The sequence below is a fragment of the Phocoena sinus genome, chromosome 12 (genome assembly GCF_008692025.1).
Source record: "Phocoena sinus isolate mPhoSin1 chromosome 12, mPhoSin1.pri, whole genome shotgun sequence".
NCBI classification, from domain to species: domain Eukaryota; kingdom Metazoa; phylum Chordata; class Mammalia; order Artiodactyla; family Phocoenidae; genus Phocoena; species Phocoena sinus.
The window spans coordinates 54,323,867-54,339,246 of record NC_045774.1 but is presented as its reverse complement, the minus strand read 5'-3'; the positions used below and the strand labels follow the sequence as shown (position 1 = coordinate 54,339,246).

Here is a 15,380-nt window from a genome sequence, read left to right as displayed (position 1 = left end):
GATATTTAAATTATTTCTGGTTTTCTCTATAACAAGTCCTTAGTGAACATTCTTGTACAAATATGTCATGTATGGGAATAAGTATCTCCATAGATAAATTCTTAAAAGTAGAATTGTTGATTCAAAGACTATGGTGTACATTTTAAAAATGTGATATTGCCAAATCGCCTTCCAAAGAATTTGTATCACTTTACACTCCGGGGGAACATTTCTAATCAACACAGATTTTTTTTTAAAAGCAAACTCCGATGCTGTCAACGGCCAGGAAAATAAATTAGTGAAGCAGGCTGGGGTAAGAAAATGGCAAACTGGAGAGCATGTTCAGTCATTGCAAGCAGCAGCTTCTACTCAATTCCAGCCTACTAATAATGCCTTCTAGGAATCTCTGCCCAATGTTAAACTGTCAGATTTCTCACAAAAGCCAAAAATCTGGACTTCTGCATGAAATCTCCAGATTTTTAAAATGTTGACAACTCACGAAAAATTTAGAATTGGTGTAACAAACAAAACACGTGTGAGTGGGACTCATCTGTTGAGCCTCCAACGTGTGACCTATGTTTAAAGCTATCATTGCCCCACCAAAGCCAACAAAGACGTCACCACAACCGGCTGTGTTTAGCATCTTGTTGTAAAACTAGGATTTCATTAGATTACATTACGTTTTTGGATGAATTAGAAGATGGGTTTTATTAACTACGTGGTCACTATCCCCACAAACTATTTGAATAACTTAATCTACTCTTGCCCAGGTGTTTTCATTCATCAGTTTCCTACAATATGCTCCCTTGCCTTCTAGTTTCATTCCTGTAAAGTGCTGTATTTCTGTTTTCTTCCTTATATGAAACTACCACATGTTGTAAGAGTTATTTTCTTGTTAGTGTAATCTTCTTTTACCCAAAGGAGAAGAAAATCTCTAATCATTTTTTTATATTTGCCTTCAACATATCCATCTACTTACAGAATTGTGGGAATAGAATTAAAAACACTTGCTGCCTCTAGTTTAAATAGGATTTTTAATCCATATAAAATCTTTTTATATTAAATTCTTACTGTTTAGAAACTAAAGATAATATAAAAGAATAAACCCTAAAATTGCTAGCTCTATATAAAAAAATATTCAAATTCATGGATATAAAACCATGAGATTTTTAATGTTTTATTATCTCCTCTCCATAAATACCTGCAAAAGAACCAATCTGACAAAGCCAATGTATGATTATAAACAGAAATAAATGTTTGTAAATACTAAAATTATAAGCAATGTAATATTAAATAAATCAGTTACCTATCTGAAGTTAGAAGGCAATGACCTCTTGTACAATTAAATTTCAAAAACCAACAATTTAAAAATTATTAGCTTCATTTGTTGTAAATAATGCATCTGAATCCTAGTTTTAGGGCTAATAGTAATTTTAAAAGATTTCTTAGTTTTTAATGTAATCTGTTGAGAGATGTTTTCTTAATATTTAAAAAAACCCCACAATAACAAAAGAGGACCAAAAAACATGTATTAAAGAAGTTTTATGACTTAGCAAAGCTTTCAACATATATGCCTAAATACATGTATATACAATACATATTTGCCTATATTGACATATATACATTGTCTACATTTGTCAGTGACAAATACAGTGGCTGCTCATATCAGAAAATATGCATGTAAGAGTCATTTTACCAATAATGATGCCACTGGATAATCTATTTTTAGTTTCCAAAGGCAAGGTCCTAAACATTACAAATTCCCGTTAGTATTTTTAAATGTCTGAGTGTTCCTACTTCCCCTAAAAGGTATGCTGTAACTACTCAACTGTGTCTTTTCCAAGACACCCTAGGGGCTTCCCTCCCTGGTGGCGCAGTGGTTGAGAGTCCGCCTGCCGATGCAGGGGACACGGGTTCGTGCCCCAATCCAGGAAGATCCCACATGCCGCGGAGCGGCTGTGCCCGTGAGCCATAGCCCTGGGCCTGCGCGTCCGGAGCCTGTGCTCCGCAGCGGGAAAGGCCACGGCAGTGAGAGGCCCGCGCACCGCCAAAAAAAAAAAAAAAAAAAGATACCCTAAAATTAAACCCACTGCTTTGTGTTACGTATACGTTACTTGAACTAAACATTCTAATAATAAAAAGAAAGTTTACAGAAAAATTACAAACTTAAATTGTAATCTGCACATCAGATTACATTTTCAAATGTATCATTAGAGCTCACAGATAAAACAACAGTAACGAAAAGAAACCCAGTAAAATATCGTATTTTAATTTTATCTAAAATATAAATTAAAATAAGGCATAAGAAAAACTTTGAGACAATATATGTATGTGAAAAACTGACCACTGAAAGATGCAAATAATTCATACAATATAGCATAAGCTTTAATATATAAATTAGATGTCATTTCATCAGCTGTTTATTAGTCACATCAGTCTAAACTTTACATATTAAAATACTGAAAGGCTAGAAAACATCACTGCAATATAGATTCAATATGGGAAAATACATATTTGTGGCTTTATACACAATGTAAATTAATCCATTCTATACAATAGTTTTCCAAAATATAAACGGCACTTTACATGCAATAGGACATACCAAGCTGGATGTCCTAATTAATTTACTATATAGAAAAATAAAGGAGACAACACCTTTTTAACAGAACAGTTACATAGCAGACATGGAATGTAGAATAAGATTCTGCCCTAACACACTCTTGGATAAGATTAAAGAAATATGAAAAAGGACAGTTTCTACTATTTTCAATTAGCATTTTTTAAATGAAGACTACTGTGATTTATATTTTCTAATTGTATCACAAACTGAGAAAACATAAAAGGGAAAAGAGAGGGGGAAGAAAGAAAACCTGACCCTTTATGAATTTTAAACATCAGCCCTGCCTGTGGGCTGCATTTAGGCTGCTTTTCTGTTGACGGTTTCCTAAATCACTTCTGCGACTCTGCATTGCGCTTCAGCAGTCAGATGAATTTTCCAGACTTCGTTATGCCATTGTGTAACCATAGCTGCCACAATGTAGTGCCACAAGAAGCCTGTCCTTGAGTACTTCTTTACTTGGGTATTCAGGTAACTTGAGCATGTTGATGCTTTAAAAGAAAAACATACCACTATTAACTAAGAAATCTCTGAAATTTTTTATTGTTTTGTCTAGCAGTGAAAACACTACTCAAAATTAACGTAAAACCACCCTCTTAAATTTGCAATCAAATTGGAAAACCCTGAAGTAGTATTTAAAAAGGAAAAAAAAAACAAAACCCTGCTGCATTGCAGTTTCCTTTAGCATGCAAATGTAGAAGAAAATAAGTTCCCTTCCGCCTAAAATAAATAAGCAATAGGGCAATTTAGTTTGAAATGATGGTGTAACTCAGTGATACTTATGACAGTGTAACTTTAGTGATACTTGAACTGTACATATTCAATTAGAGCATAGGTAGGTAGTTTCCTCAAACATTTTCCCTACCAAAAAAGGGGAAGGCAAAAAACTATGTAGCTACTTATTTATCAGTGATTACAAAATGTTGAATAGAGATCACTGTTGAGATTTTCCTCTTAATGCAGCAATACAGTAGTTAGACCTTGATCATTCAAAATTAATCAGAACAATTTGCAATGCATTTAAATAAACCAATTTAACATACCATGTGCTTGAAGTCGGTAGAAGATTTGGAGTATATGGCACAGCAGCAATTGTAAAGTTCTGCAATCCACTTCCACCCATGATATTAGCAAATCCACCATGTGGGACCCTGGAACTAAGAGTTCATATCTTAGTAAGTCATGATCATGCAAGGAAAATCTTGGTAACAGGTATATTTCGAATTAGCAAAATGACTAGTATCTAGTAGATGTTCATTAAATATTTGCTGAATAAATAAATGGCTTACTTGATTAATTCAAGCAATAGAGGCTCTTACATATTATCCAAATGATTTCCCTGTCTGTGAAAAATATCTAGAGTCAAAGGGTTTTTGTTTTGTATTGTTTTACATGGTGGGAAAACTAGAAAATTATTTACACTTCTCTTTCCAGAGATTTACAACATTGGTTGTATTCTTTTTAAATGTCCCCTAACATAGTGAGACCACAGGAAGGTGAACAAACTCAGAAGTCTCACAGTTCCTAATTTCCAAACTTAAACTACAAAACTGCAGTCATCAAAACAGTGTGGCACTGGCATAAAGACAGATACACAGACCAATGGAATAGAGAACCTCAAAATAAACCCTTAAATATATGGCCAAATGATTTTTGACAAGAGTGCTAAGAATCTCCAATGGAAAAAGGACAGTCTTTTCAACAAATTGTGTTGAGAAAACTGGATATCCACTAAAAAAAAATGAAGTTGGACCCTTACCTAACGCCATATACAAAAAGTTAACTCAAAATGAATCAAAGACCTAAATGAAGAGCTAAAACTATAAAATTCTTAGAAGAAAATACAGGGGAAAACTTCATGACACTGGATTTGGTAATGATTTCTTGGGTATGACACCAAAAGCACAGGCAACAAAAGAAAAATAAATTAGACATCATCAAAATTAAAAACTTGTGTGCCAAAGGACACCATGAACTGAGTGAAAATGTGAGCCACAGGAGAAAATATTTTGAAATCATAAATATGACAAGGAATTAATATCAAGAAAATATATATATCTCCTACAACTTAACAACAACAAAAAATAGGGACAATTTTTAAAATTTAAAAAATAGGGACAGGACTCAAATAGACATTTCTCCAAAGAAGATACACAGATGGCTTATAAGCATTCGAAAAGATGCTCAATCAACATCACTTGTCATTAGGGAAATGCAAATCAAAACCTCATTGAGATAACCACCTCATAGGCATTAAGATAACTATTAAAAAAAAAGATCACTAGAAAATAACAAGTATTGGAAAGGACATGCAGAAATTGAAACCCTTATGCGATTGCTGGTGGAAATGTAAAATTGTGCAGCCACTGTGGAAAACATTATCGCAGTTTCTCAAAAAATTAACCATAGGGCTTCCCTAGTGGTGCAGTGGTTGAGAGCCCGCCTGCCGATGCAGGGGGCACGGGTTCGTGCCCCGGTCCGGGAAGATCCCACATGCCGCGGAGCGGCTGGGCCCGTGAGCCATGGCCCCTGAGCCTGCGCGTCCAGAGCCTGTGCTCCGTAATGGGAGAGGCCACAACAGCGAGAGGCCCGCATACCGCAAAAAAAAAAAAAAAAAAAAAAAAAAATTAACCATAGAATTACAGTAAATATCCAAAAGAATAGAAAGTAGAGACTCAAACAGATATTTGTACATCCATGTTCATAGCAGCATTACTCACAATAGCCAAATAGTGGACTCAACCCAAATAACTGTCCATGGATGAAAGGATAAGCAAACTGTGGTAAACACATACAATGGAATACTATTCAGCCTTTAAAAGGACATATGCTACAATATGGATGAATCTCGAGGACATTATGCTAGGTGAAATAAGCCAGTCACAAAAAGACAAATAATGTATGATTCCACTTACATAAGGGACCTAAAGTAATCAAATTCATAGAGGGACTTCCCTGGTGGCGCAGTGGTTAAGAATCCACCTGCCAATGCAGGGGACCCGGGTTTGAGCCCTGGTCTGGGAGGATCCCACATGCCGCGGAGCAACTAAGCCCGTGCGCCGTAACTACTGAGACTACTGAGCCTGCGAGCCACAACTACTGGGCCCACGTGCCACAACTACTGAAGCCCGTGAGCCTAAGACCCATGTGCCTAGAGCGCGTGCTCCACAGCAAGAGAAGCCACCACAATGAGAAGCACGTGCACCACAACGAAGAGTAGCCCCTGCTCAATGCCAACTAGAGAAAGCCCATGAGCAGCAACGAAGACCCAACACAGCCAAAAATAAATAAATAAATCTATTTAAAAAATTATAAAATTCATAGAGACAGAAAGTAGAACGGTGGATGCCAGAGGCTGGGGGGTAGGGGAAATGGAAAGTTAGTGTTTAATAGGTACAATTTCAACTGAGAAAGATAAAAAGCTCAGGAGATGAATGGTGGTGATGGCTGCACAAATATGTGATGTACACAGAACTGTACACTTAAAAATGATTAAAATGTTTAATATTAAGTATGTTTTACCACACACACTAAAAAAGCCTGTCGAATAATGCACCAGGATTTTCTGTCTGAAATCACAGATGATATGTTTACATTCACAGGGAAAAAAAAGCAATCCAATATAAACAGATCTCTTCCCAGCATTTTTCTTTTCTAGCTGGGAAGTAGTTTGGTTGCTATTAAACACTTCATTGATGAAATGCCTAAGCTTACTTTAGAAATCCAAGTGAATGTTAAAAGGATGCCTGCATCAAAAAAAAAAAAAAAAAAAAAAGGATGCCTGCATCTTGCTAACAAAACACTAACACATGAGCAATTCCTACTTAGGGAAAGAGAATATCTAAAGACCTGAATATGTCTGTAAACTGAAACATTACTTTCTGCATATTTACCTTTGCCTAAAAAATTAACAAAGGTGACCAAAAATGAAAAGGAATAAAAGGCTGTTTTCAATTTCCTACAGAGGCAGACTTTAAAAACAAGTATTCCACTTCACCAGGACAAGGTAAGATGAGCCTTGACACTGATTCTTACAAAAATTATACCACAGTATTTCAATAACAGAATGATCAATCTAATGTCTTTCATATAAATAAATTTTGAAAAATAAGCTTAAAAAATCAGATGATCCCCCAATTTTCATATCTAAATTGAAATTATTCTGTAAACTGATATTCACAAACAATCTCTGAAACCTTACTCCTCTTCCTCTAAACTACAATGACTGGGCCCCACACGTGAATAACCAGTGGATCTAGCTAAGATTATGGCTCATCAAGCTCAAGCATGTGTGAGAAAAATAAATGGTCTTTGGTTGAGTATTATGACACCTGACGTATACAATGTAAAATTACAGTTAATAAAAACGAAATATTTCTATTTTATACACAAATCATCAAGTCTGACTTTCATTATTCTTAAGAGATAATGAAACAAGAGTAAGACATTTAAGACAGCCTTGTAGATAAACAAAATATTGTCACCACCATAAAATATTTTAAAGTTACTGTTGATACAGATTCTTGCTTCTACAACTGGAACACATTTGACTCTTTAGTAAGATTCTTTTAAATTATACTATGGACACAGAGAAAGACATTTTACAATCTAAATATACATGAGAGAATTTTCCAAAAAGTGGGAAAAAAACCCCAAAACACACACTCTAGGTCTAGAATGGCAAATGCAATACCTATTGATAACTGGGTCTAGTGTAAAAGGAAAGTTAAGGTTTAAAAGAACTTAAGGGCTTCCCTGGTGGCGCAGTGGTTGAGAGTCTGCCTGCCGATGCAGGGGACACGGGTTCGTGCCCCGGTCTGGGAGGATCCCACATGCCACGGAGCGGCTGGGCCCGTGAGCCATGGCCGCTGAGCCTGCGCGTCCGGAGCCTGTGCTCCGGAACAGGAGAGGCCACAGTGGTGAGAGGCCCGCCTACCGCAAAAAAAAAAAACACAAAAACAATAAAAGAACTTAAGACTTAGTTTGAATTCAAAACAAGGACTCCATGGAGACTAAGTGCTGAAAAGTGGATTCTTCAACCTGAAGGTAAAGCTTAGCTCCACGTAGTTTCCCCTCAGCTTCCTTGGCTTCTACTCTTTTTTTTTTAACCTCTTTATAATTGCTTTACAATTGTGTGTTACTTTCTGCTTTATAACAAAGTGAATCAGCTATACATACACATATATCCCCATATCTCCTCCCTCTTGGCTTCTACTCTTTACCCACATCCTTCATCTCAGTTTAAATGGATTCGCAGCTACACTTCTTGACCAATTAAATAGTAAACAGTGCAGTTCTTTTCAGCACTGCTAACTACGACTGTACTATTGACACGGGAGATGTACAGTGTATTACTAATCGAAGTGTTTGTTTTTTATTCTACAAGAGCGGCAATCTAACAGACATTTTGAGTACTAAAGAACTTGAATAATTGTTTCCTGCATCTTAAAGACTCATACCAACTGAATCTTGAAGGAAAATATAATAATTTATTAAATGGTGTTTAAATATAAACTGCTTAGAAAAATAATCAAAGAGCCCTGCCTTATAACATAAACCAAAATAAAGTCCAGATGGCTTAAAAATTGGTATGTAAAAACATAAACTACAAAAAAGTTACAGAAAGAAAGGTAGATAAACATATATATACAAAATCTTGGAAGTACGGAGAATTTATTTTAAAAAACATAAGGGGGCTTCCCTGGTGGTGCAGTGGTTGAGAGTCTGCCTGCCGATGCAGGGGACATGGGTTCGTGCCCCAGTCCGGGAAGATCCCACGTGCCGCGGAGCAGCTGGGCCCATGAGCCATGCCCGCTGAGCCTGCACGTCCGGAGCCTGTGCTCCGCAACAGGAGGGCCGTAACAGTGAGAGGCCCGCGTACCACAAAAAAGTAAAAAATAAAAAACATAAGGAAAGTACTGATAATCAACTTGCAACCTAATTTAGCACTTTCATTATATAATTTTTATAAATTAAATTTATAATCTAAATTACAGGGAAATCTGTACATTTAACTTAATATAATTAAAAGGCAAATGATAAACTGGGAAAGATATTTGCAGAGTTAATGTCCCTATATATAAAGAACATTTAAAACCAAATTTTTGAAAATCATGGTAGAATAATGTGCAAAAAATAAAGAAAGGAAATCCACACCACACAAAGTATACGTATATGAAGCTATGAAAATAAAAATGATTACATCCTGTATTGATAGAATAAAAGAAATAGGCTGAGGTGAATACTGATATTTTTCCGAAGGTTAAATGAACAGTCTCAAGGTTATAAAATTTTATACACGTTTGTATCTAAAAATTTCCCTTCTAAAAATTTATCCTATATTTTTATCCTATATATAATATATATATTACATATATTACATTTATCCTATATTTATAAATAATCAAACTGGGCTGCAAGTGTATAAAGCACAAGAATTCCTTATTCAGCATTATTCATAAACAGGAAAATGTAGCAATAAAGGACTATATCAATTAAGGGAAGTCCACAGACTGAAGAATAGACAGCCATTTAAAAAACTAGATCTACAAACGAACAATTTTTAATAATATATTGCTAAATTCAAAAGTTACAAAATAGGAACAATGTTTTTTAAAAATAAAAATTTATATATGTGAGAAAAATTCTGGAAAAAATAACCAAAATGTTAAGTGATTATATTCAGAGACTGATATTAAAGGTGATTTTTTAAAAATTTGAATTGTCGGGCTTCCCTGGTGGCACAGTGGTTGGGAGTCCGCCTGCCGATGCAGGGGGCACGGGTTCGTGCCCCCTGCATCGGCAGGCGGACTCTCAACCACTGCGCCACCAGGGAAGCCCTTAACGCTTTTTATTAAATTACTCAAATCTCTAGGTATTTCTGGCACTAAGTAGCCAAAAAAAAAAAAAAACTGAAAAGATTTTCTTTCATATCTTTAGTCTATAATCTGTTAATAATTCATGTTTTATTCTTTGAAATTAGGTACATAGTATATATTATATAGGTATATAGTGTATATTTTTCTAATTATATACCTAAAAAACTAAGAAAATACAGCAAATATTATCTCTAAATAGTGTAATTACTTAATGGGATTTTCATTTTCTTCTATCTATAGTCTCCATTTTCATTTTCTTCTATCTATAGTCTCCATTTTCAAAATTTTCTATAATGGTTATGAACTACTTTAAAAATAAAACAGTTGACTTTAAATTACATATATATGATAGATATATATTCACACTCTGTTTTTAAAACAGGTATGAAAAAAATAAATACATCAAATTATTTACAGTGCTTATTGCTGGCAGGTGATGGTTTTTCTATTTCTTCTAATTCTCTGTGTTCCAACTTTCTTAGAAGAACCATGTACATTTATAATGGAATGACTAAACTATATTTTCATAAATAGAAGGACACAGATGAAATTCTAACTTATCAAGGATGAAAATCAGGAATTCCCTGGTGGCACAGTGGTTAAGGATCCGCCTGCCAATGCAGGGGACATGGGTTTGAGCCCTGGTCTGGGAAGATCCCACATGCCGTGGAGCCACTAGGCCCATGCGCCACATCTACTGAGCCTGCGCTCTAGAGCCCGTGAGCCGCAACTACTGAGCCCACATGCCTAGAGCCTGTGGTCCGCAATAAGAGAAGCCACCACAATGAGAAGCCCACGCACCGCAACAAAGAGTAGCCCCCGCTCACTGCAACTAGAGAAAACCCGTGCGCAGCAATGAAGACCCAATGCAGCCAAAAATGAATAAATAAAAAATAAATTAGTTTTTTTAAAAAGAATGAAAATCAGACCTTTTCTTTTACATCTTTCAGAACTGTAAGTTAAAAGAGGTTTAAATCATCTAGTTTTCTAATATCTATGATATTTAATTGGTTCCAAAAGTAGACTTTTCAAAGTGTGGTATCACAAATTATTTTTCAGGCCACAAAACTTAAGACTTTAAAGTTTGATAAGAATTGGAGAAAAACTGCTGTGTATGGGTATTATTATGTATTGTGTGCATGTGTGTGTGTGTTGTCCCAGCAACAAATGTTGGCTACTATCATTGACTTACCTGCAGAATGAAAAGACTACCAAGTTATAAAATATAATATACATGCTGATAGTCCTGACTGGAACAGTTTATCTTTTATACCTTAAATAAACATTTATTGAGGACTACTATATGTTTTAACTTTAATGCCTAAATAAACCTTTGTTTAATATCTAAAAAATGGAAAAGGAGGTAAGAAATTGATAATTCAGAGTAATAATTCATTTTGAGTTATGTCTAAGCCATTAGAAATGGAATCTATTAAATTCTTTCCACATTATCTTAAAAACACTTCTTACCTGCCAGTAACAAACTGCAACAGAAGAACTCTCTCCTCTGGAGTAATATCTTCCACAACTTCCCAGAACCACTAAAAACAACAATAAAAAACTCAGCTCATATTTCAGAGCAACTGCAGGCTTCTTAGTACCAGAGAAATATGCAATATTCATAAAGCATATTTTATTCCATGAAACTCATTTATCAGAAAAGATTTCATACAAAGTGCTCATATGCAATTCCCATGAGAAGATTTAGGGAAAAACTTTACTTTGTTAATTAATGTAGGTTTTCATCCAATAGTGCTGAAAAGCTTACAAGATTAAATAGCAAAACTTAACTTCATTCTAAGCTCTAGAGAGACTTTACCTGAATAACTGGATCTTCTCTTTCATAGCCACTTGTGTATTCAGTATTTTTTATCCAATCACTCACATCAATTTCTGGCATGCCAGAAAGCAGTAGCTCCTTTGGGGAAGAAGCAAAATATTTCATTAATCTTCTCAGGGGAAAAAAAGTGATTACATTTAAATAGTAAATTTGCCTTAATTAGAAACTAATCCCATGTAAAACTGATTTATTTTTGTAACAGTGTCTGCAAGTCATCAATAACAAGTACTACCTGAGAGAGAACCCTTGATACTAATAATCTCAAATATTGTGAGATGTGGAGATGTCTCTACACTGATACAATTTAATTAAAACATGAGATAGGGCTTCCCTGGTGGTGCAGTGGTTGAGAGTCCGCCTGCCGATGCAGGGGACACGGGTTTGTGCCCTGGCCTGGGAGGATCCGACATGCCGCAGAGCGGCTGGGCCCGTGAGCCATGGCCACTGGGCCTGCGCGTCCGGAGCCTGTGCTCCACAGCGGGAGAGGCCACAGCAGTGACAGGCCCGCGTACCACAAAAAAAAAAAAAAAAACCATGAGATAACAGTTTACCTTTATATAGAAACACATATGCCACAACAGTTTATATGTGCAATAATTTTGCGAACATTATTATCTTTGGTTTATATATATTTCATGAATTTGTTAAATTCTATAAAAATACTGTACTCTCAGCATGAAAGTGAAAACAAAGACTTAAATAAATCTGGGTTAAGCAAAGGAAAATATCAAGAAACCCTAATCACTAGAAAAAAAAGGAGTTATTATAATAAAAATAGTTATTATTTTTAAAAAACCAAAACAGATTTAGGCCTTTGAAGAACTCTATTCTGGAATAATTCCAATCCAACTTTCAAGTCAAATTTCTCCAAGGTGAAAAAAAAAATGCAATTTTCCTACTAATGACTTTTGGTATCCTTTTTTTTCCAGGAAGATCATCAAACAAACAAAATATCAATCCAATAACTAAGGATGAAATTAATAATGGCAAAAGTATTTACCATCATGTTCCCCAAGAGAAAAGAGAACATGAAAAAGGCTTGTCCAAATCTATGAATCAGCCCATATTTAACAGTTGGATGTGTTTACACAGTAAAGTGAGGTAATAACTAGCCTAAGCTTAACACCGACAAGCCAGAATAGCAGACTTTGTTATCGCAGAGATAGATACCATGTGGTTCAAAATCACTTCTCCTACAGCAATTCCTCATAATATATACCTGCCTAGTATAGAGTATGCTCCTAGTATAGAGTATGAAGGCCAATGTAAGGTGGTGTCTCAGAACTCTTGGGTGTTTCTGGGATCTATTTAAGGAGCCTGCAAGGTTCTCCCTTTTCCAACGTATCTGAGGCTGGATTTTCTCCATATAGTTCAACCAAGCAACATATCACAACAGATTATAAGCAGAAGCAGATATGAGAACCCAGTTTCTCCTATTAAGCCAGACATTAAGGAAACTTGCAAAGATGTAAAACAATGCCACTTCTCCCACTATTTTTGTTTTATTCTGGAAAATGCAGTTTTAATTTCTTAAATGTTTTATTTATGTTAATATGTAATGAATTGTTATTTTTATGTGAATTAATAAAAAATTTTACATTTCTGTTTGAATTTCAAATACAGTTAAGTATCAATTACTATAAACCACATAAACAAACTCTTTTCTTTTAAGGGGTCCTAAGACCAAAAAGTTTGAGAACTGCCTATCTAGGGTGTGTTTTAGTCCTCCTTGCTATAGTATTATAAAATACTTTAACTAGATGAAGCCATTCTGGTAGGGTGCATTTTATCACCCCCAAATACATTTTCCATCTTCCTTTGTACATTCTGTGCCCCAAGAGGCACAGACTGGCTCTCTTGCCTGTTGGTTTCAGGTTGGGCTCCATCACTGGGAAACAGGCAGGAGTCTGCAGGTAAGAGTATTTTCTGCTCCCTCCCTGCTTCAGTACATCTTTGCAGTAGCTATGTCTCCTCAACTAGAGCTGCCACCTGGTGGCCCCTGGTGGTTCAGGCTCTCACCGGGCTCCTCACAGTAATTCCTCCACTTGTCTTCAATTCTAGGGGTGATAAGGCTTTCCACTGTTGCTATTCTCTGGATGCCTCAATGATATCTTGTTTCTTCTTAACCTGCCCATGCCTCTTTAAGTTCCTTCACTAAAGTTTCTTTATTTGAACCATCTGGGGAAATTCTGCTCCTTGGCAGTACCCTGACACAGATCTGCCAAAAGGAATATGGATGATTGTTACATGTTTCTTACAACCCATGAGTTTAATGCTCTTCCCTTCTAGGCTGAAGATAAGCTTTTAATAATATTAAGTATGCTTTCATTGTTAATAATTGTGAATAAAAATGAGTGAGACGATATTCTCTCAAGAAATCTGAAGCATTTCATGAACATCATGTTATGACTTTGTGAAGAGGACAAAAGATCTTTATTATTCCCATTTAACACCTGGGCAAAAAAAGTTATTAAACTGACTGAAAACAGATGAAATGGGAAGTCCACAATACAAAGTACATACGCATATAACAAAAAGATTTTAAATCCCAATCAATAATTTATTTATTATTTTTTTAATATATATATTTTAAAGTTATATTTATTTGGTTTTGGCTGTGTTGGGTCTTTGTTGCTACGTGCGAGCTTTTATCTAGTTGTGGCGAGCGGGGGCTATTCTTCATTGCAGTGCACGGGCTTCTCATTGCGGTGGCTTCTCTTGTTGCAGAACACGGGCTCTGGGTGCGCGGGCTTCAGTAGTTGTGGCTCGCGGGCTTAGCTGCTCCGCGGCATGTGGGATTTTCCCAGACCAGGGCTCGAACCCGTGTCCCCTAGTATTGGCAGGCAGACTCTTAACTACTGTGCCACCAGGGAAGCCCCTATTTAAGATTTTTTTGATGTGGACCATTTTTAAAGTCTTTGTTCAATCTGTTACAATACTGCTTCTGTTTATGTTTTGGTTTTTTGGCCCTGAGGCATGTGGGATCTTAGCTGCACCCCCTGCATTGGAAGGCAAAAATCTTAACCACTGGACCACCAGGGAAGTGACAAAATAACTGAATTGGTCTGTTGGAATTAGGTACAACATATATAACCCATAAACTAATAGTCAGAAACTGAGTCATGCAGGTGTTCACAGCTCTTAGCTTACCTAGAATTTACATGACTCAGTGTTTTAATATACTGGTACCACCATGGATAAACTCATAAGCAACACAGTATGGCAGGAGAGTCCCTCAGACATTTGAGGAACCCCTCAACTGTAATAATGTTATAGATAGAGTAATCACAAAATGTTGCCACCATTTTTTTTTTTCTTTGTACGCGGGCCTCTCACTGTTGTGGCCTCTCCCGTTGTGGAGCACAGGCTCCGGACGCGCAGGCTCAGCGGCCATGGCTCACAGGCCCAGCCACTCCGCGGCATGTGGGATCCTTCCGGACCGGGGCAAGAACCCGTGTCCCGTGCATCGGCAGGCGGACTCTCAACCACTGCGCCACAGGGAAGCCCAGTTGTCACCATTTTTGAACCTGATGATCACCTCTTGACTTGAGACTGCGTTCTATCCACAAATGGACGAATACACATCCAGTTAAGGACACTGATGCTACTGGATACCTTCTTTTCAATAAAACTCTAGAATCTAACCAGTATCCTTTAACTCTGATGAACATCTAGCTTAGATGTTTGCACCAACTTTTTAAAAACGTTTTCTATCCCAGTGTAGCAGAGCCCTTTCCTACGAAAGACACAAAGTCACACCAAAAGTTCTAAAACCAAGTCCTACTTATATAGTGCACACCACTGAGAGGCAATACTGATGAAGAGAGACTGGGCTATGGTCAGAGACCATGGGTTCAGTCTGGCTGTAACATATACTCTGTGAACATGAGCAAGTCCCATACCTTCTTTGGACTAGTTTTTCTCATCTGTAAAATGGGAATAATAAGTTACATCAGGGGTCTGATGTGAAGGTTTTAAAAGTTAATACACATGAAGTACCTGGCAAATACTAAGTGTTTAATACTAATAATTATCATCACTGCATAAGTTAAGTGTCATGCCAACA

The 15,380-nt window shown here is 36.4% G+C and overlaps 1 protein-coding gene across 7 annotated transcripts in view; it reads right to left on the bottom strand.

The window, feature by feature from the left end:
- Nucleotides 1-2,227: 2,227 nt before the first annotated feature.
- HACE1 (HECT domain and ankyrin repeat containing E3 ubiquitin protein ligase 1) overlaps nt 2,228-15,380 on the bottom strand; it is a 95,877-nt gene continuing 82,724 nt past the window's right edge. For all 7 annotated transcript variants that reach the window (XM_032651117.1, XM_032651123.1, XM_032651118.1 and 4 more), the window contains 4 exons: nt 11,294-11,392; nt 10,945-11,015; nt 3,640-3,753; nt 2,228-3,087 (listed from right to left, as the gene is read on the bottom strand). In XM_032651117.1, coding sequence (XP_032507008.1) covers nt 2,985-3,087; nt 3,640-3,753; nt 10,945-11,015; nt 11,294-11,392 — 387 coding nt within the window. In that variant the 3' untranslated portion in view covers nt 2,228-2,984. The remainder of the gene's footprint in view (nt 3,088-3,639; nt 3,754-10,944; nt 11,016-11,293; nt 11,393-15,380) is intronic.